This window comes from Tachypleus tridentatus, chromosome 2, assembly GCF_004210375.1.
Source record: "Tachypleus tridentatus isolate NWPU-2018 chromosome 2, ASM421037v1, whole genome shotgun sequence".
Taxonomy (NCBI): domain Eukaryota; kingdom Metazoa; phylum Arthropoda; class Merostomata; order Xiphosura; family Limulidae; genus Tachypleus; species Tachypleus tridentatus.
Window position 1 is genome coordinate 136,736,810 of NC_134826.1, and position 24,528 is coordinate 136,761,337.

General features: G+C 35.7%; 1 protein-coding gene across 1 annotated transcript in view; it reads right to left on the reverse strand.

The window, feature by feature from the left end:
• Positions 1 to 18,748, reverse strand: part of LOC143245203 (3',5'-cyclic-AMP phosphodiesterase 4B-like) — a 168,820-nt gene extending 150,072 nt beyond the window's left edge. Inside the window, exon 1 of the mRNA XM_076491261.1 lies at positions 18,170 to 18,748. Coding sequence (XP_076347376.1) covers positions 18,170 to 18,249 — 80 coding nt within the window. The 5' untranslated portion in view covers positions 18,250 to 18,748. The remainder of the gene's footprint in view (positions 1 to 18,169) is intronic.
• Between the last annotated feature and the right edge of the window lie 5,780 nt (positions 18,749 to 24,528).

The window sequence follows — 24,528 nt, forward strand, 5'->3', positions numbered from 1 at the left end:
GAGCATGTTTAGCGCGACGGGGATGAGAACTCGCGACCCTCAGATTACGAGTCGCACGCCTTAACACGCTTGGCCATACCGAGCCAAATGAAAGCTACTCTTTCATAATTTGGTAAAATGGACAAGGATTAAGAGAGAGAAATCACACTTACAAAGTTTGGTAAAAACGAGCAATGGTCAGAAAATAAAAATTACTTTTACAAAGTTTGGCAGCACGTGTTAAACAAATTGAACGTATTTCTTCTTTTCGTGAATTAAAGTAATAACACAGTTTGCTGTAAATGATGTTAAAATTAATATGTCAGTTCTTTAATTATTGTTTTGTTCTGTTTTTCACTCGCTGTTATTTCAAAAAAAAAAATTAAATAAAAATTTGTTATGGTGTAAACGCTTTTTCCTTGACGACGGAGCAGGTTTATAACAAGGGACTAGAAGGAAATGTAGTTGTGGAAAATTTAACAGGTTTTATAGTAATTTCTTATAACACATTTTGAAAGCTTGGAAAAGGCATTAATAGATTAACAATTGTTGTTGTAACAAATAAGTCACATCAACAGTACTACAACTGTTACTGGGTTTGTTGTGACCCGGCTGGTCTGATAAGCTATGGATTGAGCGAAACGCGTCGTGGGTATTGGATATGGCAAACACGGTGTGTTTGAGATGCTGTTATTGTACACTCTGGGCCCGGCATGGCCAAGCTTGTTAAGGCGTTCGACTCCTAATCCGAGGGTCGCACCAAACATGCTCGCCCTCCCAGCCGTGGGGGCGTTATAATGTGACGGTCAATCCCACTATTCGTTGGTAAAAGAGTATCCCCAATGTTGGCGGTGGGTGGTGATGACTAGCTGCCCTCCCTCTAGTCTTACACTGCTAAATTAGGAATGGCTAGCGCACATAGCCCTCGAGAAGCTTTGCGCGAAATTCAAAACAAAAAAAAAACAATTGTACACTCTTCTAATTCAGGCTATAAGAATTTTGCAAGAGCCTCTCTAAAACGTATGATTCACACATTTTTTAGATGTACGTTAATCTGTACTTCATTCATGCGTATGTTTTTTTACAGCAAAGCCACATAGGGCTGTCTACTGGGTCCACCGAGGGGAATCGAACTCTGATTTTACTTTGTAAATCCGAAGAGTTACCGCTGTCCCAGCGGGAATTACTTCATTCGCTGATACTTACATTAATGAGACTGCATCAAATCGTCATTCAAAACTGACAGAAAGATTCTATATATGACACTAAATGACATTTCGTATAAGGAATTGTGCCTGCAGAAAATCCATGTTTTTTGGGTTTTTTTCTAACAGAAGGGTTTCAATTTTGCTTTTATAAAATACGGGAAGTAGAACAAAGAACAGAAATAAAGAAGTCACGACAGGTGAATTTTATGTTCTATATTACTAAATTTCGTGTATAAACATTATAATGTTTCCACTAGCAGTTCCTTCTAGAACTACAGTGGAACCCCTCTAATCAGGCCAGTTTGTCTCAGTCCCGAAGGTGGCTGCTTTAGAGGGGTTCCACTGTAGTTCTAGAAGGAATTATGTAAACAAAAAACGGACTGTAATTGAAAGACCGCCTTCAAGGGATGACCGAATCTGAGGGGTGGTCGCTTAGAGGGGTTCCACTGTATTACAGATTGTAATTGATTATCGACCTGTAACTGTTATAATTATTAAACTGTACTTCGTATTTATACAAGTCCACACTTTTCAGTTATACTAGTGGTTTGAATAAACATATAATTTTTTTTGGAGGAGGGATGTTGGAAGGTCACTTATTTTCACGTAATGTAATATTGTTTCGTTTCACTCAAGTTGACACAAAGTAGCATAGTTTCGTCCTGCTTACTTTGACGTATAGCGTCTCCCAGTAGCATAGTGGTATGTCTTTGGACTTACAACACCGGATTTCTCTACCCGTGATGGACAGAGCACAGATAACCCATTGTGCAGCTTTGTGATTAACTACAAACAAACAAACAGTAATATAGCAACATTTTTTGGTCTCAATTACTTTCATGTAATGTAATATTATTTTGTCTTGCTTACTTTCATATAATGTAATATTGTTTTTTTCTCGCTTACTTTGACGTAAACTCGTACAGTAACAGTTTTCGTCTTAGTAAAATGCAACAGGCTGGTTACGATTGTCTTACTAAAGGGTAACAGGTTAGCTGTGACTGTCTTATTAAAATGTAACAGGCTAGCTATGGCTGTCTTAGTGAAATGTAACATACTAGCTGTGACTCTCTTATTAAAACGTAACGAGCTAGCTATGACTGTCTTATTAAAATGTAACAGGCTAGCTATGACTGTTATAAATAAAATGCAATAGGCTAGCAGTGACTATCTTACTCAAATACAAGACTAGCTGTGACTGACTTATTAAAATTTAACGTACTAGCTGTGAGTGTATGATTAAACAAGGTATCAACCATTTAACTAGATGTAATACTCTCGTCCGCTTGTCCTTTTCTGTTAAAGTCTGAAGCGCAGGTTGCTTTTCAACCCAGAAGTATCTAGTACGCATGTCATAACGTCAGAGAAATCTTCATTTTAACTTGATCAATTTATGTTTCTTCCATTGTTGCTGTTTATTTACACTGATTGCTTCTTTTTACGTTGTTGCTAACAGTTTTATGATAGTGAAAACCATAGAATAAAATGAAATACAAAGAGACAACTCGAAGTCAGGTACACAATTACCTGTACATTAGGAGTACCGTACAGTGTAAATCCTCAATTGCAACAAACTAAAACTAGGTACATTGAGAAATATTTTGTAAGCTCATAGTCAACCTAGGGTAAATTGACCCAATCGATTTTTTTTTTCTTATCTTAATTTGAAATTATCGTCGATTTGTTACACAACCAATGATTTGATCTTTCCCTGTTACCATTTCGAGATACTCCACAGGGAAAGTCTGCCCGATACGGATCATTACCTTGATTGTTTAAAGAGTATCAGAACTACTGTACGTTGATCCCTTGATAAAATTCTGTTGTTGTTTTCTTCTCTTTGTAATTTCAATATTATTTTCGGATGTGTTTTTTTAGATACGGCTTTTTTTATGCAGTTTTTATTCTTCCACTTGTTTGTTATATATAGTCTGACAAAGTTAATATGAAACGAAAAAGGTTTAAAGATGTTCAAACACAATATTTATTTCTTATAAAATTCCGACATCTTTACAAAGACCAAACAGATTGATATACTGAGGAAGTGTACCGCAGAGAAAAATACCCTATGCGGATGATTCAGTGAAACTGCTTGAATGTTCTGAGAACCAATAATGTTTTATTCCCTCGTTGGCGAAAAGAAATGTAGTTTCTTCGGAAGCAGGCTCTTTCGAATCCAGGCGCACTCCTACGCCTACATCAAAACCAGTGTATGTTAAATCTGACTTCCTGGCGAAAAGTATTCATTGGCCAACTTGGCTGATGAAAGCAGAGGTTGAAAAGCAAGATCAACTGCCTTAATCTTCTCAAATCTCACATTAAAATATGGAAACCTTGAACTAATTCTATTAGGGTGGTGTTGGAAAACTAAAAATTAATTTTAACCTTTTGCAGGCAGACGTTAGAAAGATGGAACGTTAAACCAAACCTATAACAGCAGACATCCTGAAGACGATACTTTAGGCTTAGCCTATCAAAGTTTGTTTGGTTTTGAATTTCGCGCAAAGCTACACGAGGGCTATCTCCGCTAGCTGTCCCTAATTTAACAGTGTAAGACTAAAACGAAGGCAACTAGTCATCACCACCCACCGCGAACTCTTAGGCTACTCTTTACCAACGAATAGTGGGATAGACCATCACTTTATAACGCCTCCACGGCTGAAAGAGCGAGCATGTTTGGTGCGACAGGGATTCGAACCCACGACCCTCAAATTACGAGTCGTGCCGGGCCCTTTTCAAAGTTAGATGCTAGATTGCTAAAACCTTAAGTCAAACCTTATGGTGGATAAATTGGGGAACCCGAGTTCTATCTTTACCTGGTGAAGATGGACTTACGGGAGAACAGACACGAATTATGTTAATGTCATATTTTATTTCACAAGCAGGATATTCTACACTGTTCTAATTGTTAGTAATTAATTGTACTATCATTAGCATTTCAGAATATGACATAACTTTAATAAAAATGTTGATTTACTGTTAGTTATTATTCAGTGGCTCTTAGCATAACTGAAATGCTCAACAATTATTTTATGTGGTGGGTAAAACCAAGAGTGCATTATAGTTAACCTTTTTAATGTTCACGATATAATTTAAATTAACATATTAAGTTAAACTTTCCAGTCACTGAAGGTGGGTACTTCTGACTGTTATCCATGAACCATACGAAGCGCATTGTATAAAAATTAAACGTAAATCACACGTTTTTATAGTACAGTATATTTTACACTTATATTACAAATGATACAACTCTTGTTACATTTTAGTGTTTGAACACATATCTTTTAATTACACAGTTACAGATTTAGAGCTTAAGTAATCACTCGTGGAAAATGAAAGATAAACCTCATGTGTCGTTTCTGTTCTAAAATTGTGCATTATGGTGATATACAAATATATAATCAAACGTGATTTAATCACACTTCTTAGGCCTAATTTGCCATTAAGCCTTACATACATCACATCAATGAATGCAGTACGCGGTTACTACGATAATTTATTTTTATCTTAACTTATCAGTACTCACATAAGAATGTTTCTTCGAATAAATTATACAAGTAGACAACTGAGAGTAATTTTCTAAGTAAATATACTGTACCGAGACGTACAACGAATATACCACCAGAACTATTGTTATTTACATGAACGAGAAAGTCGTATAAAAAACTTGCATACCAATAGAGGGAGTCGATAATACTGCGGTAACAAGTGAAAATCGTTAATTACAAGTAATACATGATAAATCATGTATTTATATTCAAAACAAATTATGATAGGAATAACCTATAGAAATGGTTACTTACATCAGGTATTACACCTAAGTTCAAATCTTTACGTGTGTTATCTCCAAACGAGAGATATTACAATATTAAAAAGAATGTATCTTTTTATCTAAAATGGTTATTTAAAGCTTATTTGGCCCGGCATGGCCAGGTGATTAAGGAACTCGGCTCGTAATCTGAGAGTCGCGTGTTCGAATCCCCGCACACCAAAATGCTCGCCCCTTCAGCCGTGGGAGTGTTATAATGTTACGGTTAATCCCACTATTCGTTGGTAAATGACTATCCCAATAGCTAGCGGTGAATGGTAATAATTAGCTGCCTTCCTTCTAGTCTTACACTGCTAAATTAAGGAATACGAGCGCAGACGGTCTTCGTGTAACTTTGCGCGAAATTTAAGATAAACCAATATTTTAGTTAAATTACTTGGATTTATTTGGTTGAAAGTGTTAGGTATTTAAAGTTGAATAATTATTGACGATTAATTTGTTTGATTATTAGTGTTAGGTGTTTAACGTAGAATAATTATTGATAGTTAATTTGTTTGGTTAATAGTGCTAAGTGTTTAACGTTGAATAATTATACTGTGTAACAAAATTTTTACTTTTCCTTGTTCCTGGGCAGAAAGTGTTATTTCCCAATTGGTTTGCCTAAAGTAAATGGAAAAGACCTATTTTTCTCTTCAAACTTTGCTTTTGGGACCTGAGAAAAGAAATTTTCAAATTTACCCATTTTCCAGAACATTCCAGGGAGATTCAGTGCTGAGTAGCTGATAGAGAATTTTCTAGAATGTTGTAGAACTTACGAGAATTTTCAAGAACTTTTTAGAATTTTCTAGAACTTTCCATGGTAATATATACAGGAGCTCACCCCTCATCACTTCAATTTAGTTCTAGCTGTCTAAATGAACATATACTCGTAGACCTAGCTAAGAAGGCTTTACCAAGTTTCCCTGTTATCTTTGCCTTGGGACAGCAGCGCACTACAACAGGAAGCACTGGCTACAACTGACCAAGTTCTCCGTGGGGAAGCACAAAATCAAATGTGAGCCACTAGTGGACCTCCAGAAGGTGTATTTCCCACCATTCCACATAAAATTGGGTTTATGAAACAGTTTGTCACAGCTTTTGATAAAGAGTCTGCAGCTTTCAATTACCTTCGAGACTTCTTCCCTAAGCTGTGTGAGACAAAGGTCAAAGTTACTGTCTTCATTAGACCACAAATAAAGAAGATCCTGGAGTGCACAGAATTCCCCAAGAAGTTCAGTAGGAAGAAAAAAAAGCTTTGGGCAGCTATGTCGCAGTGGTTCGGGGCTTCTTGGGCAATCACAAGGCCTAAAATTATGTGGAACTGGTTGAGGCTCTGGTGTAGAACTACTGCAAAATTGGCTGCAGGATATTCCTGAAAGTCCATATCCTTGACGCACATCTTGATAAATTCAAGGAGAACATGGAAGCATACTCAGAGGAGCAAGGTGAGCGCTTCCACCAAAATGTACTGGACTTTGAACGCTGCTACCAAGGAGCGTATAACAAAAACATAATGAGAAACCATATTTGAGGGTTTTGTTTGTTTGTTTTAAATTTCGCGCAAAGCTACTCGAGGGTTATCTGCGCTAGCCGTCCCTAATTCAGCAGTGTAAGACTAGATGGAAGGCACCTAGTCATCACCACCCACCGCCAACATTTCGGCTACTCTTATTACCAACGAATAGTGGGATTGACCGTCACATTATAACACACTTGACCATACCGAGCCTTAACTGTTACTCGTTAATAATACTTATAAAAGCAAGTAGTCAGTTTGAAACTACCCCGCGCTAGTACAGCGGTATGTTTTCGGATTTACAACTCATAATCAGGGGTTCGATTCCCCTTGGTGGGCTCAGCAGATAGCCCGACGTGGCTTTGCTATAAGAAAACACACACCGTTTTAAACTATGTCACCTATGTGAATTTGGTTGTCACAAATATTTTGGTTTTTTATATATAATGTAAATAAGAAAGAAAACCTAAAAATTCAAACTTTACAGTATGTCTGCGGGCTTACAACACTGGAAACCGGGTTTCGATACCCGTGATGTGCAGAGCACGGATAGCCCATTGTATAGCTCTGTTGTTTGTAATAAAGAAGTAGTAAAAAGTTAAAAACACATTCACTGCAGACAATGACACCGTCGTCAAAAACATTGTCTGTAGTGAATATGTTTTTAACTTTTCGTGGGCCATTAGCCTTTTTAATTCAAATTAGGTTTTACGATTTTCTTTCCAATAAAACAACTAAAACTCCAATTTTTCGTATTCTCTGTGCCTGCTGTTTTATTTGTCTCTGTTTTTACCTTCTTTCCTTTTTAAGGGAATTGTTTCAAAACAAAACCAAACAATTACTTTTTTTACTGGCTGTTTGGCGCAGATTTGCACCAATAAACACCAAGAGACATTGTCAGAAACTGTGAATCAGTTATTACATATGTATTGTTATAAAAGTAAACGCTGTGTGTTATTATAAAATTCTGATGATATATTGAGGAAATAACTATTTAAAATGCCATTCTGATTAATAATGATCATTTTTACATAGACACTGCTGCCACCTATCTGATAGACCATTTAATGCAGCAGTTGTTACGATGTATTCCCCCCATTTACAAGTAGGAGAGGAGAAATTACAATTTCATTTGTTATTAGACTTTGGTTTATTACATTTTATACACTATGTACTTAACCTCAGGGATTTTCTGCAATTAGAATAATGTATTACAATAATTAGCTCAGCAGACCTGTTCTTGTATAGTGAGTTTTTCAGACTAGTTACTTACGAAAGATTTTTGATATATCTAAAACGCTAGTTTTACACAAGTAGATGAAAGGCACAACAGAACGAATTTATACTAGCGTGGCTTAAATAATCTAATATATAAAGCTAAATTTGTTTCCATTTGTTGCACTTTACAACCATTTGTTCCTGATACATTTCTGCATTTCCTGTTCAATCAGTATCAGACTTGACATCGTGATGACATAAAAAAGTCATGACAGGGGTGGGAGGTGAATCCTCGTCTTATATATAAATGAACGTTAATATATGCACATATATATATGTGTAAACATATATATGTGCCTTATACTTTGACAAATTTCTTGTTTAATCACCACAACTTAACAGTATGATACAGTGTGTCATGAAGAAGGTAATGAGAGGGATTGGGCCCCCATTTAATTTTATATTGATAGAATTCTTGAAAACATTATATTTTTCTTTTCACTATCGGTACTTTTATGTATTTTTGATACACATCTTATGTTTATTATGTTAAAAAATAAAAGCATAATTTCATATTCTTCATTACAAACTAATTATTATATCACACGTTCATCAGACAGATACTCCAGTTAGTATTATATAAAAGTTAAAAATCATTTAAGTAAAAATATTTGCAATCAAAGGGTTATAACTTAAGTAAAAACATTTATAATCAAAGGATTACTAGAATAGCACTCTAGATCAAGTAAGAACCATTCGAAATAAAGGTAGATTTGAAAAGACTTTTGCTGAGCACAAAGCGAAACGCTAGCCTGACTGTGCTCTGCCCATCACGTGAATCGAAACCAGACTTACTGCAGAACCCATTAGAAAGGGGGCGCAAAGAAGAGGTTTGTTAAAATAATATTCCAGACTAAAAAGGGTATTTCTTTGAGAGTAAGTACAATGTTATGTAATGGGCTATTTGTGACCTGCCAACCACGGGTATTAAAACCCGGTTTCTTGCGTTGTAAGTCCGTTGGGGAGGAGGGCATTCTCCTCCTGCAAACTCTGAATTGTTGAATGAATTTCTTTGCATTTGACATATTTCCAGATTGAAGATTTTGTTGTTAACTTTTATAAATATTATTTAATTCGAAAAAAGATAACTTGTAAATACTTGGCTGGTACCGTAATATAGAATTCTAAACTAACGTGAGAGATTCTATCAAAATAATATATCGAATACATTATTACGCGGGACCAACAGTTTTGTATAGCCACCAGTCTTGCTGATGTTGAGCATTTATACTGGTGTTTCCAAAACTTTTAGGCCCGGCATAATCAAGTGGTTAAGGAACTCGATTCGTAATCTGAGAGTCGCGGGTTCGAATCCCAGTGGCACTAAACATGCTCGCTCTATCAGCCGTGAGAGCGTTATAATGTAACGGTCAATCCCACTATTCGTTGGTAAAAGAGTAGCCCAAGAGTTGGCGGTGGGTGGTGATGACTAGCTGCCTTCCCTCTAGTTTTACACTGATAAATTATGGACGGCTAGCGCACATTGTCCTCGTGTAACTTTGAGCGAAATAAACAAACAAACCAAATCCAAATCTTTTGTTCACCACCCTTCAGTAAATATGGTTTCTTGTTTTCCTCTTATTTTTTAAAAGAGTGAGTTAAGTGACGAGATATAATACTATATGTGCTTTAGCAATCACTTATTGTTTTCATTAATGAAAAATGTACATTAAAACACTTAATTTTGCATTGTTGTTTATTATTGACTCTACCCTAATCACTCGCGTCCGTCTGGGTGAGTGGGGAGGCAAGCCTCACACACTGGAAAATGCTGAATTTACAATATGTAAACTTTAACCTTTCTGTTTAAAGGTCGCTGCACCTCTGCTGAAGCATTATTTGGAATATCAGATTTCCTGAAGAATAAGAAACTTATTAACTTAAGCACATTAGTGAAACAAAATGTATTTATAAGGTAACTAAGTTTAACATGAAACAAAAAGGCCAGCTAGAAATGATGAACAAGGGACGATTCTTCGTAAAAAATATCCATAAGAACCATCTACTTGTTTCTTTGTGTTAAAATTTTCGAGCAAAGCCAAACAACTGGCTCTCTACACACAGCCGTTATAATTATGAGGTAAGAAACTACAGGGGAAGTAAATAGTTGGCAGAACCCCCCGCTCACTTTTTGGCTACTCATATCTAGGATTTGTCTATTATTCTTATAACCCACCCACGACTCTAAATCGCGAGCTTCACAAAAACGGGACATGAACTGAAATTGTTGAATTTACAGTTCAAGCAAGTTTACTCTCGAAATAAACAATGTTAAAAAACACACTTAGAAATAAAATGTCTCAGGGATAATATCAAGTCATCCCATAAGTGATGTCCGAAAATTTAATACAGAAAGTGCATCATCATTTCTGTCTTTGTAGAAGGCTTTAGTGACTAAAATAGATAGTAGGATGTGTATAAAAATGTTCAGACAAATAAAGTAAACTAACCCAACTCCACTTTTTTATGTCATTAATCAAATAAACCCTTATGAAAATGGATGTGTCTGAGGAGCACATTAAACATATAATGATTTATGAGTTTTAAAAAGGCTATAGTGTAGCAGAAACATTCAAGGTGTTTATGGTGCAGAGTCTCTCAATGATAAGAAAATGTCGAAGGTGGATTTAGAAGTTCAGACCAGGTGACTAAAGCTTAAGTGATGCGTCACATTCAGGTTGTCCTGTTGAGTTTAATGATGACTTGCTGCTGGCTACATTTGATGAAGATTGTGCTATAACAGTTGAAGAACTAACACAGAAGGTTTGTGCAACCCATTCAACAGTTCACTGTTGTCTGCAACAGCTTGGAAGGGTGTCAAAACTTGGAAAATGGGTGCCTCATGATTTGAAAAAAGTTAACCTTAGGGCAAGAGTAGACATTTGCACTTCTCTCCACTTTGGTGAACGTAACTCACCTTTTTTGGACAGGTAAGGGACTGGAGATGAAAAACGGATATCTTATAAGAAACGTTAAGCGCCGCAGACAATGGCTTAGTGCAGGTAAACTGGTTAAAGCATAGCCAAAAAGAGAACCTCCACCTTAGGAATGTCTTGTTATGCATTTATTGGGATATTGCAGATGTAATCCACTTTCAGTTGCTGCCACTCAGTGTAACAGTTACATTAGACTTCTATTGTCAACAGTTAGAGCGCTTGAATGTTGCACTGAAAGAAAAGAGACCTGCTTTGATCAGTCATAAAGGTATTTTGTTATGCCAGGATAATGCACAGCTCCATACAGCAAGGATCACATCTGCAAAGATTGAAGATCTAGACTGGAACAGTCATCACCTTGCCCCATCTGATTATCATCCACTCCGAAGTTTGCAGAACTATCTTGATGGAAAAGAGCTTAGAACACATGAAGATGTCAAAATTACCCTCTCTACATTCTTTTCCTCCAAACCCCAAGAATTTTATAGAAGTGATATTCAGAAGCTTGTGAATCGTTGGCAAGAAGTAATTAATAATAATGAAACATACATTATTAATTAAAGAACATTAAAAGCGCTTAAAATTCTTTCTCTTTTCTGAAACTAAAATCGGACATTACTTAAAGGATGACCTGATGTAAGAAATGGCATTAGTTACTTAAAATAAACTCAATTATTTATAATAAATTAACGCTGCTTTATATTTGTCATTAAATACTACAATGAAGTAAGATTTTGTTGGTTTTTTAATTTCGCACAAAGCTACTCGAGGGATATCTGTGCTATCCGTCCCTAATTTAGCAGTGTAAGACTAGAGGGAAGACAGCTAGTCATCACCACCCACCGCCAACTCTTGGGCTACTCTTTTACCAACGAATAGTGGGATTGACCGTAAAATTATAACGCCCCTCGGCTGGGAAGGCGATCATGTTTGGCGCGACACGGACGCGAACTCGCGACCCTCGGATTACGAGTCGCACGCCTTACGCGTTAGGCCATGCCAGGCCCATTTTAAAAAGTACGGATTAACTAAACACGTATAATATTTTCTTCACAAATCAACAGTGGAAGTTATAAAAAAAAAACATAAATAACTTTGCGGAGTGTGAGTCGTTTAAAATAATATTTATATACCGGTTGTCAAAGAGAATTTTTATCCATATAAGATAAAAGTTTAATCTTAAGAAAAACCTTTGTTACATTATTGAAATTAAAGCGCCCTCTCGTATCAATACTATTAAAGAACAATGTCACATTTCCAACTTTGTGATGTACAAGCCCGTGTTATACATAATAAGAGGTCATTTAGTTCAGTAATACCAAACTTATTGTTTGAAATAATAATCAGAAATGTCGAGAAAACCCACTTGTAGAGAAATATATATGTATAAACGGCTCGTTTGGGTTGAGAAAATATTTTAAGATGAGGAGCGAACAACGTTTCGACCTTCTTTGTGAACCTGACGATGACCGAAGAAGGTCGAAACGTTGTTCGCTCCCCATCTTAAAATATTTTCTCAACCCAAACGAGTTGTTTTTACATATAAACTTATTGTTTGTTCAGATTGCAGTTTCTCAGTTAGCAACGTTTTCTTTTAGCAACGTTTCTATAAACTTTCCTTTCAGACACCGATCATTCAGACAAGAAAACTAAACGTTCTTAATCAATTAATTAAAACTTCTAAGAAACTGGATCTCAGTTCAGTTAATTAAAGTTGGCAATTAATCAAAGGATTTACACCTATCTACATGTGGAACGGAGATAAATTACGTAAAGTAATTAATAATTATTAAGGATAGCTAATTAGGAAACTCAATCTCTTTCACGTTGGATCTTAAATTTTAAAAAAATTAAAATCGATGCGTGTCTGACAAGCCTTTACACAGTACATCACATTACAACTAACAAGACTTACCATGGAAAACACGAAGTATAGATCATCCTAACCGACTTGACTTACCTTCGACAACAATACAGCTCTCACCATGGTCTTAGAAACAGTGGTCAATAACTGACATTGTGACCTATCATCTAACAGAAAACTTTAACAAATTATACACAATCATTTGGCCCGGCATGGCCAAGCGTGTTAAGGCGGGTGACTCGTAATCTGAGTGTCGCGGGTTCGCATCCCTGTCGCGCCAAATATGTTCGCCATTTCAGCCGTGGGGGCGTTATAATGTTACAGTCAATCCCACTATTTGTTGGCAAAAGAGTAGCCCAAGAGTTGGCGGTGGGTGGTGATGACTAGTTGCCTTTCCTCTAATTTTACACTGCTAAATTAGGGACGGCTAGCACAGATAGCCATCGAGTAGCTTTGTGCGAGATTCAAAAACAAACAAACACAATCATTTTTCAAACGCCGAGATACTTGTTAACCAATCCTGAGTTAATTTTTTGTTCTTTCAGGGCAGAAATTCGAAGAAAGTTCTGTCTAGTTTTATTATGCTTATTTCTACAATAAGCTTGCAGTAATTGGTTTGTTTGTTTTGAATTTCGCGCAAAGCTACGTGAGGGCTATCTGCACTAGCCGTCCCTAATTTAGCAGTGTAAGACTACAGGGAAAGCAGCTAGTCATCACCACCCACCGTCAACACTTGGGCTACTCTTTTACCATCGAATAGTGGGATTGACCGTTACTTTATAACGCCCCCACGGCTGAAAGGGCGAGCATGTTTGGCGCGAAGGGGATGCGAACCCGCGACCCTCAGATTGTGAGTCGCACGCCTTGACACGCTTGGCCATGCCGGGCCGACTTGCGCAATACACAACCAACAATATACGTTACACAATACGAAAACTATACTGAAACAAGCATAGGTATTGAAATAAACGTATAACGGTAAATCCGTTACATAATATAATTGTAGTAACTCATTGCTTGTGAAAGGTACTTTATTAAAACATTCTGAAAGATCATATAGTCTTACTTAAGTCGCACCAAACATGCTCGCCATTTCAGCCGTGGGAGCGTTATAATGTGACGGTCAATCCCACTATTCGTTGGTAAAAGAGTAGCCCAAGAGTTGGCGGTGGATGGTGTTGATTAGCTGCCTTCCCTCTAGTCTTACACTGCTAAATTAGGGACGGCTAGCGCAGATAGCCCTCTAGTAGCTTTGCGCGAAATTCCAAAAAAACAAAACAAACAAACCTAAGTCGCAATAGTGTAAATTATCTCCATTGTCGATTTCGATTTTTTAAAAGATAGTAACGTCGTACACCTACTAAAAATCTCCCACAAGTTACTATCAGAAAATATTTCATCAAAAATTTCGCAAAGTCACCACTGTCAGAGGATTTTCATTGAAAACCTTTCCACAAGTTACTGTGCAAGAGCGTGTCTGTTGATCTCAATAAAAATTAATAGAGATCATTAATTTTAATGTTTCATCAGCTTCGAAGATTTACATCAACATATCAAGTTTCTTTTACTGCATACAAATAGCATTTCAGATAGACTTCTGGCTGCCATTGGTCCAGCTGAGGAACTCTGGTAATGAACAGAAGGTCTCCTGGGCAGTGCCTTGTAGTAGTCAAGATATAAATCTAAAGTGATGTTATGGCATGCATTAGACTCAAAATCCGCAAAGGACAAAGCACGAGGAAAGACGAAAGAAACGACTGTTATAAAAAGCAATTTAATCCAGAAACAGCGCGTTTAACAGGGTTGGAAAGGCTTAACTTTTCAAATAAACTCTCCTTCACAGCGCGTTTAACAGGGTAGGGAAGGCTTAACTTTTCAAATAAACTCTCCTTCACAGCGCGTTTAACAGGGTTGGGAAGGCTTAACTTTCAAATAAACTTCCCTTCACAGCGCGTTTAACAGGGTGGGAAGGCTTAACTTTTCAAATAAACTCTCCTTCACAGCGCGTTTAACAGGGTTGGGAAGGCTTAACTTTTCAAATAAACTTCCCTTCACAGCGCGTTTAACAGAGTAGAAAAGACTTAACTTTTCAAATAAACTCTCCTTCACAGCGCGTTTAACAGGATTGGGAAGGCTTAACTTTTCAAATAAACTTCCCTTCACAGCGCGTTTAACAGGGTAGGGAAGGCTTAACTTTTCAAATAAACTCTCCTGCACAGCGCGTTTAACAGGGCAGGGAAGGCTTAACTTTTCAAATAAACTCTCCTTCACAGCGCATTTAACAGGGTTGGGAAGGCTTAACTTTTCAAATAAACTCTCCTTCACAGCGCGTTTAACAGGGTAGGGAAGGCTTAACTTTTCAAATAAACTTCCCTTCACAGCGCGTTTAACAGGGTAGGGAAGGCTTAACTTTTCAAATAAACTCTCCTTAACAGCGCGTTTAACAGGGTAGGGAAGGCTTAACTTTTCAAATAAACTCTCCTTAACAGCGCGTTTAACAGGGTAGGGAAGGCTTAACTTTTCAAATAAACTTCCCTTCACAGCGCGTTTAACAGGGTAGGGAAGGCTTAACTTTTCAAATAAACTCTCCTTAACAGCGCGTTTAACAGGGTAGGGAAGGCTTAACTTTTCAAATAAACTCTCCTGCACAGCGCGTTTAACAGGGTAGGGAAGGCTTAACTTTTCAAATAAACTCTCCTTCACAGCGCGTTTAACAGGGTTAGGAAGGCTTAACTTTTCAGATAAACTTGCCGTCACAGAACATTTTTCTCACAACTCAAAAATAGTATAGTGCATGTGGAGAGAAAGAATTATTGATGGTATATGCACTAAGTGATTCTTCCTATCAGTAACCTCCCACCCCCACGTAATATAGTAGACTACATAAACAGAAGGCTCGTGCGCCGCCTATCATTTAGTTCACAATTATTAGGCCTTACAAATTCTCTCTCACTTGCTTGTTTTAGCAGAATACCAAACTTCGTGCTGGATTTCCTGTACTGTTGAAACTGTGGCATGTATATTATTAACAACAGTATATACAATATACACTTGTCATTTGTTTTAAAATATGCAGGCCTTTGAAGCCTTCTTTCTGTATTGACTAAGTTCTAAAAAAGCAGAAAACTTTAATAAAGGTTAATGTCAGAACTAGATAGGGAACGTGGGATATATAAAAGTACCTCACTCTCAGTAGCAATTATTCGTTTAAATGAGACATTTTAAAATATGCTTAACGCGTTACAATAAATATGTGTAACACTGTAACAATTTTAGCTGTTATTTAACAGTGGGTATAAAATAAAAGGGTATTTATTTATTTTAACCAAGTCGTGTTTATATATATATATATATAGAGAGAGAGAGAGAGAGATAAAATAGAAAGATGAATAAACATGTAGGGCTGAATAAATATTTAGAAAGACAAGACGAAAAATGTAGAAGACAAGGTGACAGGAGTACAGAAGCGCGAAATGGGGAATGTGGAAAAAACGGAAACTATTGAGAAATGTAAACAGATTTATAGATCAAAACAGGAATCAACAGTTACGGACAAACGTAAAAAAATGTGGGTTAAAACTACAGCCAAGTGTTCAAAACGGGAAAATCCACATAGTAGTAAAAGTACGAGTAAAAAAGAAAACACACAGGAATTAAAATAATTAGATGAAGAAATTTTAAACTGTAGAGAAACACGGGAAGAAACAAAGGTCAGAATGGTGGAAGATAAATAGGGAAGGAAATGTTGGCTGAAACACATGGAGGTAATGGGTAAAAAGATCTGAAGTCAGAAATAGGTAGATACAGGGTAGAAATAAATACAGTAAAGATGTGGAGTTGTAGTATAGAAAGCATGCAGAAGATGACATGCATCTGTTAAACCACTAACTAGTTAAGTAAATTGACATGAATCTAAAATATATCAGACTGGGACTATAGGAAGACTGGAAAATATATACTGGTGTATTTATGTAAGAAGATTTCAATGCATGTGGAAGGTCAATAAATATACTGAAAGTTAGGATGATAGAGACGGAGAGAGGGAAGTAGCAAATGTATTGAAAATGTGTTGAATAGTTCTCCAGACACAGGGGACTGAAAATGATAAGACTTTGACTCGATTGATTTCTACAACACGAGAAGCTTACAAGTAGAAGGATATACTTTTAACTTTCATAACAAATCGATCTACGTCAAGCATTGAAATAAATATTTCTCTGACGTTATGGTCTGTACGAAATACTTCTTGATCGAAAAGCAATCTGTGTGTCAGGCTTCAATAGAAAAGAACAGATCATTACATCTGGTTGATACCGTGTTTAGAGGAGATAAAATATAGAAATGGACTTACAATTGTTTGTCAAGTAAGGAAAAAAGAATGAAATTTCACATAAATGAAACAAGCTGGAAATTACCACATAAAACTAACTGCACTATGGCAGAAAAATAAACGCAAAATGAATGGACAGAAGCACGAGTTGTGACCCCGTTCGTTTATTTTGTTTCTGTTCCACCGAACAGGAAGTATTACAAATTGTGAAGCAAATCTTCCTTAACATAGAACGCTAAAACTTAAGGTTCTATTTCCCCAGTTGTAAAGCGTGCGAGTAACCCATGGTGTACATTTGCGCTTAAAAAAAAAATAACCAACAACACAATTTCTATCAATTTTCTCGAGATATTTTATAGGTTAATAGGTGATTAAATTTCACATCTAATACATTTCTAGTTAACTGATTGGCTTCTGGTTGGCCGTTTCTTATAAGTTCAGGTGTTTACGAAATTCGGTGTTAAAATTAGAATATCAGATTATAATTGAATATATCTCGTCGAGTGCGTTCTAAAAACATGTAATTTTACATATTTTTTTCTGTAATCTGATAAAAGATATAACAAATTAACAACGTTTTTAAGGGAGGCCTTTTTTGTTCAATTCCTGTATAAGCTATTATAAACACACTTTATAATCCAGAACCTATATGCCATTATAAACACATTATGGAACCCAGAACCTATAAATCATTAAAAAATACTCCAGGACGTAGAGCCTATGCATTATTATAAACACCCTTCATAATCCATAATCCATATGTTATTATAAATACACTTTTGAGCCTAAAACCTGCATGCTGTTATAAATAGACTCTAGAACCCAGAACATATATGTTATTATAAACACACTCTTGTAAATAGAAGTTATATGTTATTGCAAACACACAATACAGTCGAAAGTTTGCGTTATCACACTCTATAAACACGTGTGTGTTATATAAAAGATGAAGCCCAGATTCTGCATTGTACTGAACACAGTAGAACCAACATTCCATATCTTATTGAACATAATATATGCCAGATTCTGTACTTTATTAAACACAATAGAGCCCACAGTTTGTATGTTATGTCTCGAAGCAGCCTCGAGCGTACGAGTTTTCGTGTAGTTTTTATTCAAGTTACAGGTTTCTACACAACTAGCTCTCAGTTCAATTTCGCCTCTTAATTTTTAAAGTGAAAGTTGCACCCGAACAGCGAAGCTATCGTGGCCACAAGTAAAAAGGCTAATTAATCTACAATTTAACTTACCGTAGAACGTTCGCCAGTGTGTGACGACGGAACCGTTGTGCCAGTAAATGTTCTTCCTGCAGCTGACGAAGAACAGACATGGGAGTGACTGAAAACGACCCGATGTGGCTTCTCTTCAATGATCTCTTAGCAAGTCAGAAACTCAAGGATGTCAATATCCTACTGATATGTGAAAAAAGAACAGACATTTTCGTAGTTTTTCTATTTTAACTACGTGTGTAAAACAGTGGCATCACATTGGAGCTCGGCATATGTTCTCCAACTTGCTTCTTTCCAGCTATTTGTCTTCCTCACAAAATAAAATCTCTTGGCTTCTTTTCAAAAAATAGGTGTAAATACGTGTGATAATTAGAAAATATTTGTTATTGAAGTTATCAACAAAATTCATTAGTTTTGGCCAACATAGATGTTTAATAGATACATCCACTCAAATTAAGTATGAGGTCAAGTTTACTTGTGTAAAAATTGACATATATTTTAACTTACAGAACAGCCTGGAGGAAGAGGTATCGTTGACATTGATTTCGACACAAAAGGATGGATTTTATAGAGAGGATCCTACTTTATATCGGTTTGCCGGAGAAAGTCTAATGCTCGATGTTAGACGTAGTGGAACACAAGGCAACAGTGTTGCACGTAAGTACACGAACCAACCAATCGGAGTGCTCGTTCCTCTCCGACATCTCACGCTATTGCTTGGTTCCAACATAAGCTACAGGATAAGATTTCGTATTTCCAATTTCGCAGTTCGAGATGATAATTCTAGTTAATGAAGATAATAGCTTAGTTTGGGTGAGATTTGAAAATCATAAATGATAGGGTTCAATTGTAAAATGAAAGTGATTTAAAGTTTCAGTAGAATAGCTTATAAACTGGTGTAGTGTACAGTTTGTTTATTGTTTCGGTAGAATACCTTATAAAATGGTGTAGTATACAGTTTGTTTAAAGTTTCAGTAGAATAGCCTACAAACCGGTGCAGTGTACAATTTGTTTATTGTTTCGGTAAAATAACTGATAAACCGGTGTAGTACACAGTTTGTTTATTGTTTCGGTAGAATACCTTATAAAATGGTGTAGTATACAGATTGTTTAAAGTTTCAGTAGAATAGCCTACAAACCGGTGCAGTGTACAATTTGTTTATTGTTTCGGTAAAATAACTGATAAACCGGTGTAGTACACAGTTTGTTTATTGTTTCGGTAAAATAACTGATAAACCGGTGTATACACAGTTTGTTTAAAGTTTCGGTAAAATAACTGATAAACTGGTGTAGTATACAGTTTGTTTATTGTTTTGGTAGAATAACTGATAAACTGGTGTAGTGTACAGTTTGTTTATTGTTTCGGTAGAATAACTGATAAACTGGTGTAGTGTACAGTTTGTTTATTGTTTCGGTAGAATAACTGATAAACTGGTGTAGTGTACAGTTTGTTTATTGTTTCGGTAGAATAACTGATAAACTGGTGTAGTGTACAGTTTGTTTATTGTTTTGGTAGAATAACTGATAAACTGGTGTAGTGTACAGTTTGTTTATTGTTTCGGTAGAATAACTGATAAACTGGTGTAGTATACAGTTTGTTTAAAGTTTTGGTAGAATAACTGATAAACTGGTGTAGTGTACAGTTTGTTTATTGTTTTGGTAGAATAACTGATAAACTGGTGTAATAAACAGTTTGTTTATTGTTTCGGTAAATATAACTGATAAACTGGTGTAGTATACAGTTTGTTTATTGTTTCGGTAAATATAACTGATAAGCTGGTGAAGTATACAGTTTGTTTATTGTTTCGGTAGAATAACTGATAAACTGGTGTAGTGTACAGTTTGTTTATTGTTTTGGTAGAATGACTAATAAACTGGTGTAGTGTACAGTTTGTTTATTGTTTCGGTAGAATGACTGATAAACTGGTGTAGTGTACAGTTTGTTTATTGTTTCGGTAGAATCACTGATAAACTGGTGTAGTGTACAGTTTGTTTATTGTTTCGGTAAAATAACTGATAAACTGGTGTAGTGTACAGTTTGTTTATTGTTTCGGTAGAATAACTGATAAACTGTTGTCGCATCCAGTTTGTTTATTGTTTTGGTAGAATAACTGATAAAATAGTGTGGTATACAGTTTGTTTAAAGTTTTGGTAGAATAACTGATAAAATGGTGTAGTATACAGTTTGTTTATTGTTTCGGTAGAATCACTGATAAACTGGTGTAGTATACAGGTTGCTTATTGGTTTCCTACCGAGTGCCCTTTTTTCTAGGTTTTTATAACGAAGTTTTAGAGTCTGTGCTAAGTTATTTATCAGGACTTGTCCGTATCTGTGCTGAGTTCTTTATCGGCAATAAGTACGTATCTGGGTTGAGTTCTTTATTAGGCTTGAAGTGTATCTGTGCTATGTCTTTTATGAGGATTACTCCATATCTGTGCTGAGTTATTTATCAAGTTTAATCGTATCTCGTGCTGAGGTATTTATCAGGATTGATCCGTATCTTCTACCGAGTTATTTTTCAGGTTTGGTCTGTATCAGTGCTGAGCTATTTATCAGGATAAGTGTTTATCTTGTGCTGAGTTATTTATCAGGATTGGTCCGAATTTTTCGCTGAGTTATGTATCTGTGCTAAGCTATTTATCAGGACAGTAAGTGACGACAAGAATACCCAGTTAGTGGCACCTAGGAAAAGAACAGTAGTTAAAGAAATTGTCCTGTAGGAGTACACGTGAACAAAACAGTAAGGAGAAACAATAATAATCAGTGAAAGTTTTATTTGTTTTAGCTACACTAGAGCTATCAATGGTAGCCGTCCCTAATTTACTAATGATAGGCCAGAATAAAGGCAGTTAGAAAACATCACTCATCGCCAATTCGTGAAGCGCTCTTTTATCAACAAATAGTGGGACTGACCATAATTTTATATAACTCCTCAAGGCTAATAGGGCAAGCATGTTCCGAGACAAAGTTCAAATCTGCAACCCTCAAGTTGTAAGTCAAGCGCCTTAGCCACCAAATTATGCCAGGCCCCAAATAGAGGTATTTAAGAAAAAAGTAGTAAGTTGAAATAAAAATAGACAGCTAGGGATTCTAACTAATAAAACATTTGGGGATATAAACCAGTAACTAGAATGTCCAGTTGTGGGTAGTGGGAGAAATAAATCAGTATGTAGAGAAAAGTATCTCCAGTTCGGGGTACTGATGAATACAACAATAATAAAAGGCAGGAACATGTACTTACAGGTACTTATGAATGGAACAATAATAAAAGGCTAGAACATTCAGTTAGGGGTAGTAATGAATGGAACAATAATAAAAGGCTAGAACATGCAGTGAGAGGTACTGATGAATAAAACAATAATAAAAGGCTAAAACAAGTAATTTGAGGTACAGATGAATAAAACAATAATAAAAGGCTAAAACATGTAATTTGTGGTACAGATGAATAAAACAATAATAAATGGCTAAAACATGTAATTAGGGGTACAGATGAATAAAATAATAATAAAAGGCTAGACATTATAGCTAGAGGTATAAAACAATAATAAAAAGCTAGAATATTTAGTTAGGAGTACTGATGAATAAAACAATAATAAAAGGCTAGAATATGCAGTTAGAGGTACTGATGAATAAAACAATAATAAAAGGCTAGAGCATGCAGTTAGAGATACTGATGAATAAAACAATAATAAAAGGCTAGAATATGCAGTGAAGGGTACTGATGAATAAAGCAATAATAAAAGGCTAGAATATGTAATTAGAGGTACTGATGAATAAAACAATAATAAAAGGCTAGAGCATGCAGTTAGAGGTACTGATGAATAAAACAATAATAAAAGGCTAGAATATGTAATTAGAGGTACTGATGAATAAAACAATAATAAAAGGCTAGAATATGTAATTAGAGGTACTGATGAATAAAACAATAATAAAAGGCTAGAATATGTAATTAGAGGTACTGATGAATAAAACAATAATAAAAGGCTAGAATATGTAATTAGAGGTACTGATGAATAAAACAATAATAAAAGGCTAGATTATGCAGTTAGCAGAACAGGTGAATATGTGAGAATGTCGTCTTCCAAATCATTGCATTAAAAATCTTTTACTCAGTGGTGATAAACATAAACTTTAACTTATCTCATAAAATATCCTTGAAATCATAAACAAGCCCTAGTCCTAATGAAATGCACTATGGAACATTCCTAAAATCACAAACAAGCTCTAGTCCTGATGAAATGCACTATGAAACATTCCTAAAATCATAAACAAGCTCTAGTCCTGATAAAATGCACTATAAAACATTTCTAAAATCATAAACAAGCTGTAGTCCTTATGAAATTTACTATAAAACATCCCTAAAGTCGTAAACAAACTCTAGTCCTATTAAATCCATTATAAAATATAGTTGTAATCATAGACCATCTCTATTGCTAACGAAATCTACCATAAAATATCCGTGAAATCATAAACAAGCACTAGTCTTAATAAAATCCATTATGTACGATATTGTTCAGATGATGACAACAATAACTGTTTCTCAACGGAGTTTTAGAACAAGTCCATGCACTCATAACGTGACGAGTTTTGGTGTGGTAATCCACATATTATTGTGGTATCTCTTCCATTATATTGTTCAAATAGTACCAGTGATAATTTTATCTCAAAAATTTTTGAAACACGAATTCCATACGATGTTATGGCGTCATAAACAGCACACTATTCCAGTCATTCTACCATCATATTTTTAAAATACTGACAATAAGTTATGATGTCATAAGTCATATATTATTCTACCCATTCTTCCATCACATTGTTCGGATGGTGATAATAATTGTTCCTCGATAGTGTTTTAGAACAATCTCATACGTTAATGACCTGACTCACAAGTTATGGTGTCATAAGTCATACATTATTCCAGTCATCCTTTCAAACAATGTGATGGTTTATGAACACACTGTCATCAAAACCGCATGATTAACGAATATATTAATTGAATTGCATGACGAAGTGAAGTCTGCAGAGACAACGTGTATAATGCTTCCTTCCAGCCAGTGAAGATTATCATTCATGGTCGTATACAACGCTCTACAAACAAAAGAAAAAAGCCACATTAAACTTGATAAATGTGCCTTTCTAATACCAGCACCTTCATATAAAACTCAGTGTTCATGAAATTTGAATAACAAAACCCGCTTTTCTTGGTGATTTTACGTCAAAAATGTTAGCTGCTCGTGGAACGTCGACCTGAATAAATTTTAAATTGTTTTCAAAGTTTCACATTTATTACTATGAACAACGTTGACAGGCCCAACTCTTATACTTTCTTAAACTGTTCCTGTGTTATTTCAAACGCAGGATAGCATCTCTCTCTCTTTAAAGTTGCATTTTCTGTTTCGCAAAAAGCTCTTGAAAACGCATTGAAATGCCGGTTAGATTTACAAGGAGCGTATTGAAAATGAAGAAAAAATGTATCACTTTAAGACTATAAACATGTTAGCCGAAAACGTAAGTTACCTGGTTTAAGAACATTATAAAATCAATGAGCATGCGCATTACTGTGCTGAGTGAAATACATGAACCTTGCTGAATATCACACCGGATTCAGTATTTCAAGTTGTTGGTTTTTTAAATCTTTGATAAAATGGAATCACTTCAGGAAAACATCACATGGATATCAAATTGTAAAGTTGCTGTTATCAAACATGGATATTTTCACTTCATCTATTCTTAAATTTATAGAATAACAGAAAGTAAAGCCATATAATACTCAATAATGAGTAGTGACCAGTCAAAATCCACAAATTTGTTTATTAACAGTGGGGACTTCAAGATCTTCGCTACTTGCCAGGTTTGTAATGACGTTAGTTTTCATATTAGTAAATAAATGTGTTTATCCACAAACATACGTATTTAGCTTCTTATCGTTCTTACACTGATATTTAGGCCTGGCATGGCCAGATGGGTTAAAGCGTTCAACTCGTAATCTGAGGGTCGCGAGTTCGATTCCCCATCGCACCAAACATGCTCGTTCTTTCAGCCGTGAGGTTGTTATAATGTTACGGTCAATACCACTATTCGTTGGTAAAATAGTGGCCCAAGAGTTGGCGGTGGGTGATGATGACTAACTGCCTTCTCTCTAGTCTAACACCACTAACTTAGGGTCGACCGGCGCAGATAGCCCTGGAGTAGCTATGCGCAAAATTCAAAAAATAAGCAAACACACACTGATATTTTCTAGATCTTTTATCGATCTGTTCGTTTTATATCACATTCTTTCAGTTGTATTTTATATACATTTGTTTGTTTTTGAATTTCGCACAAAGCTACTCGAGGGCTATCTGTGCTAGCCGTCCCTAATTTAGCAGTGTAAGACTAG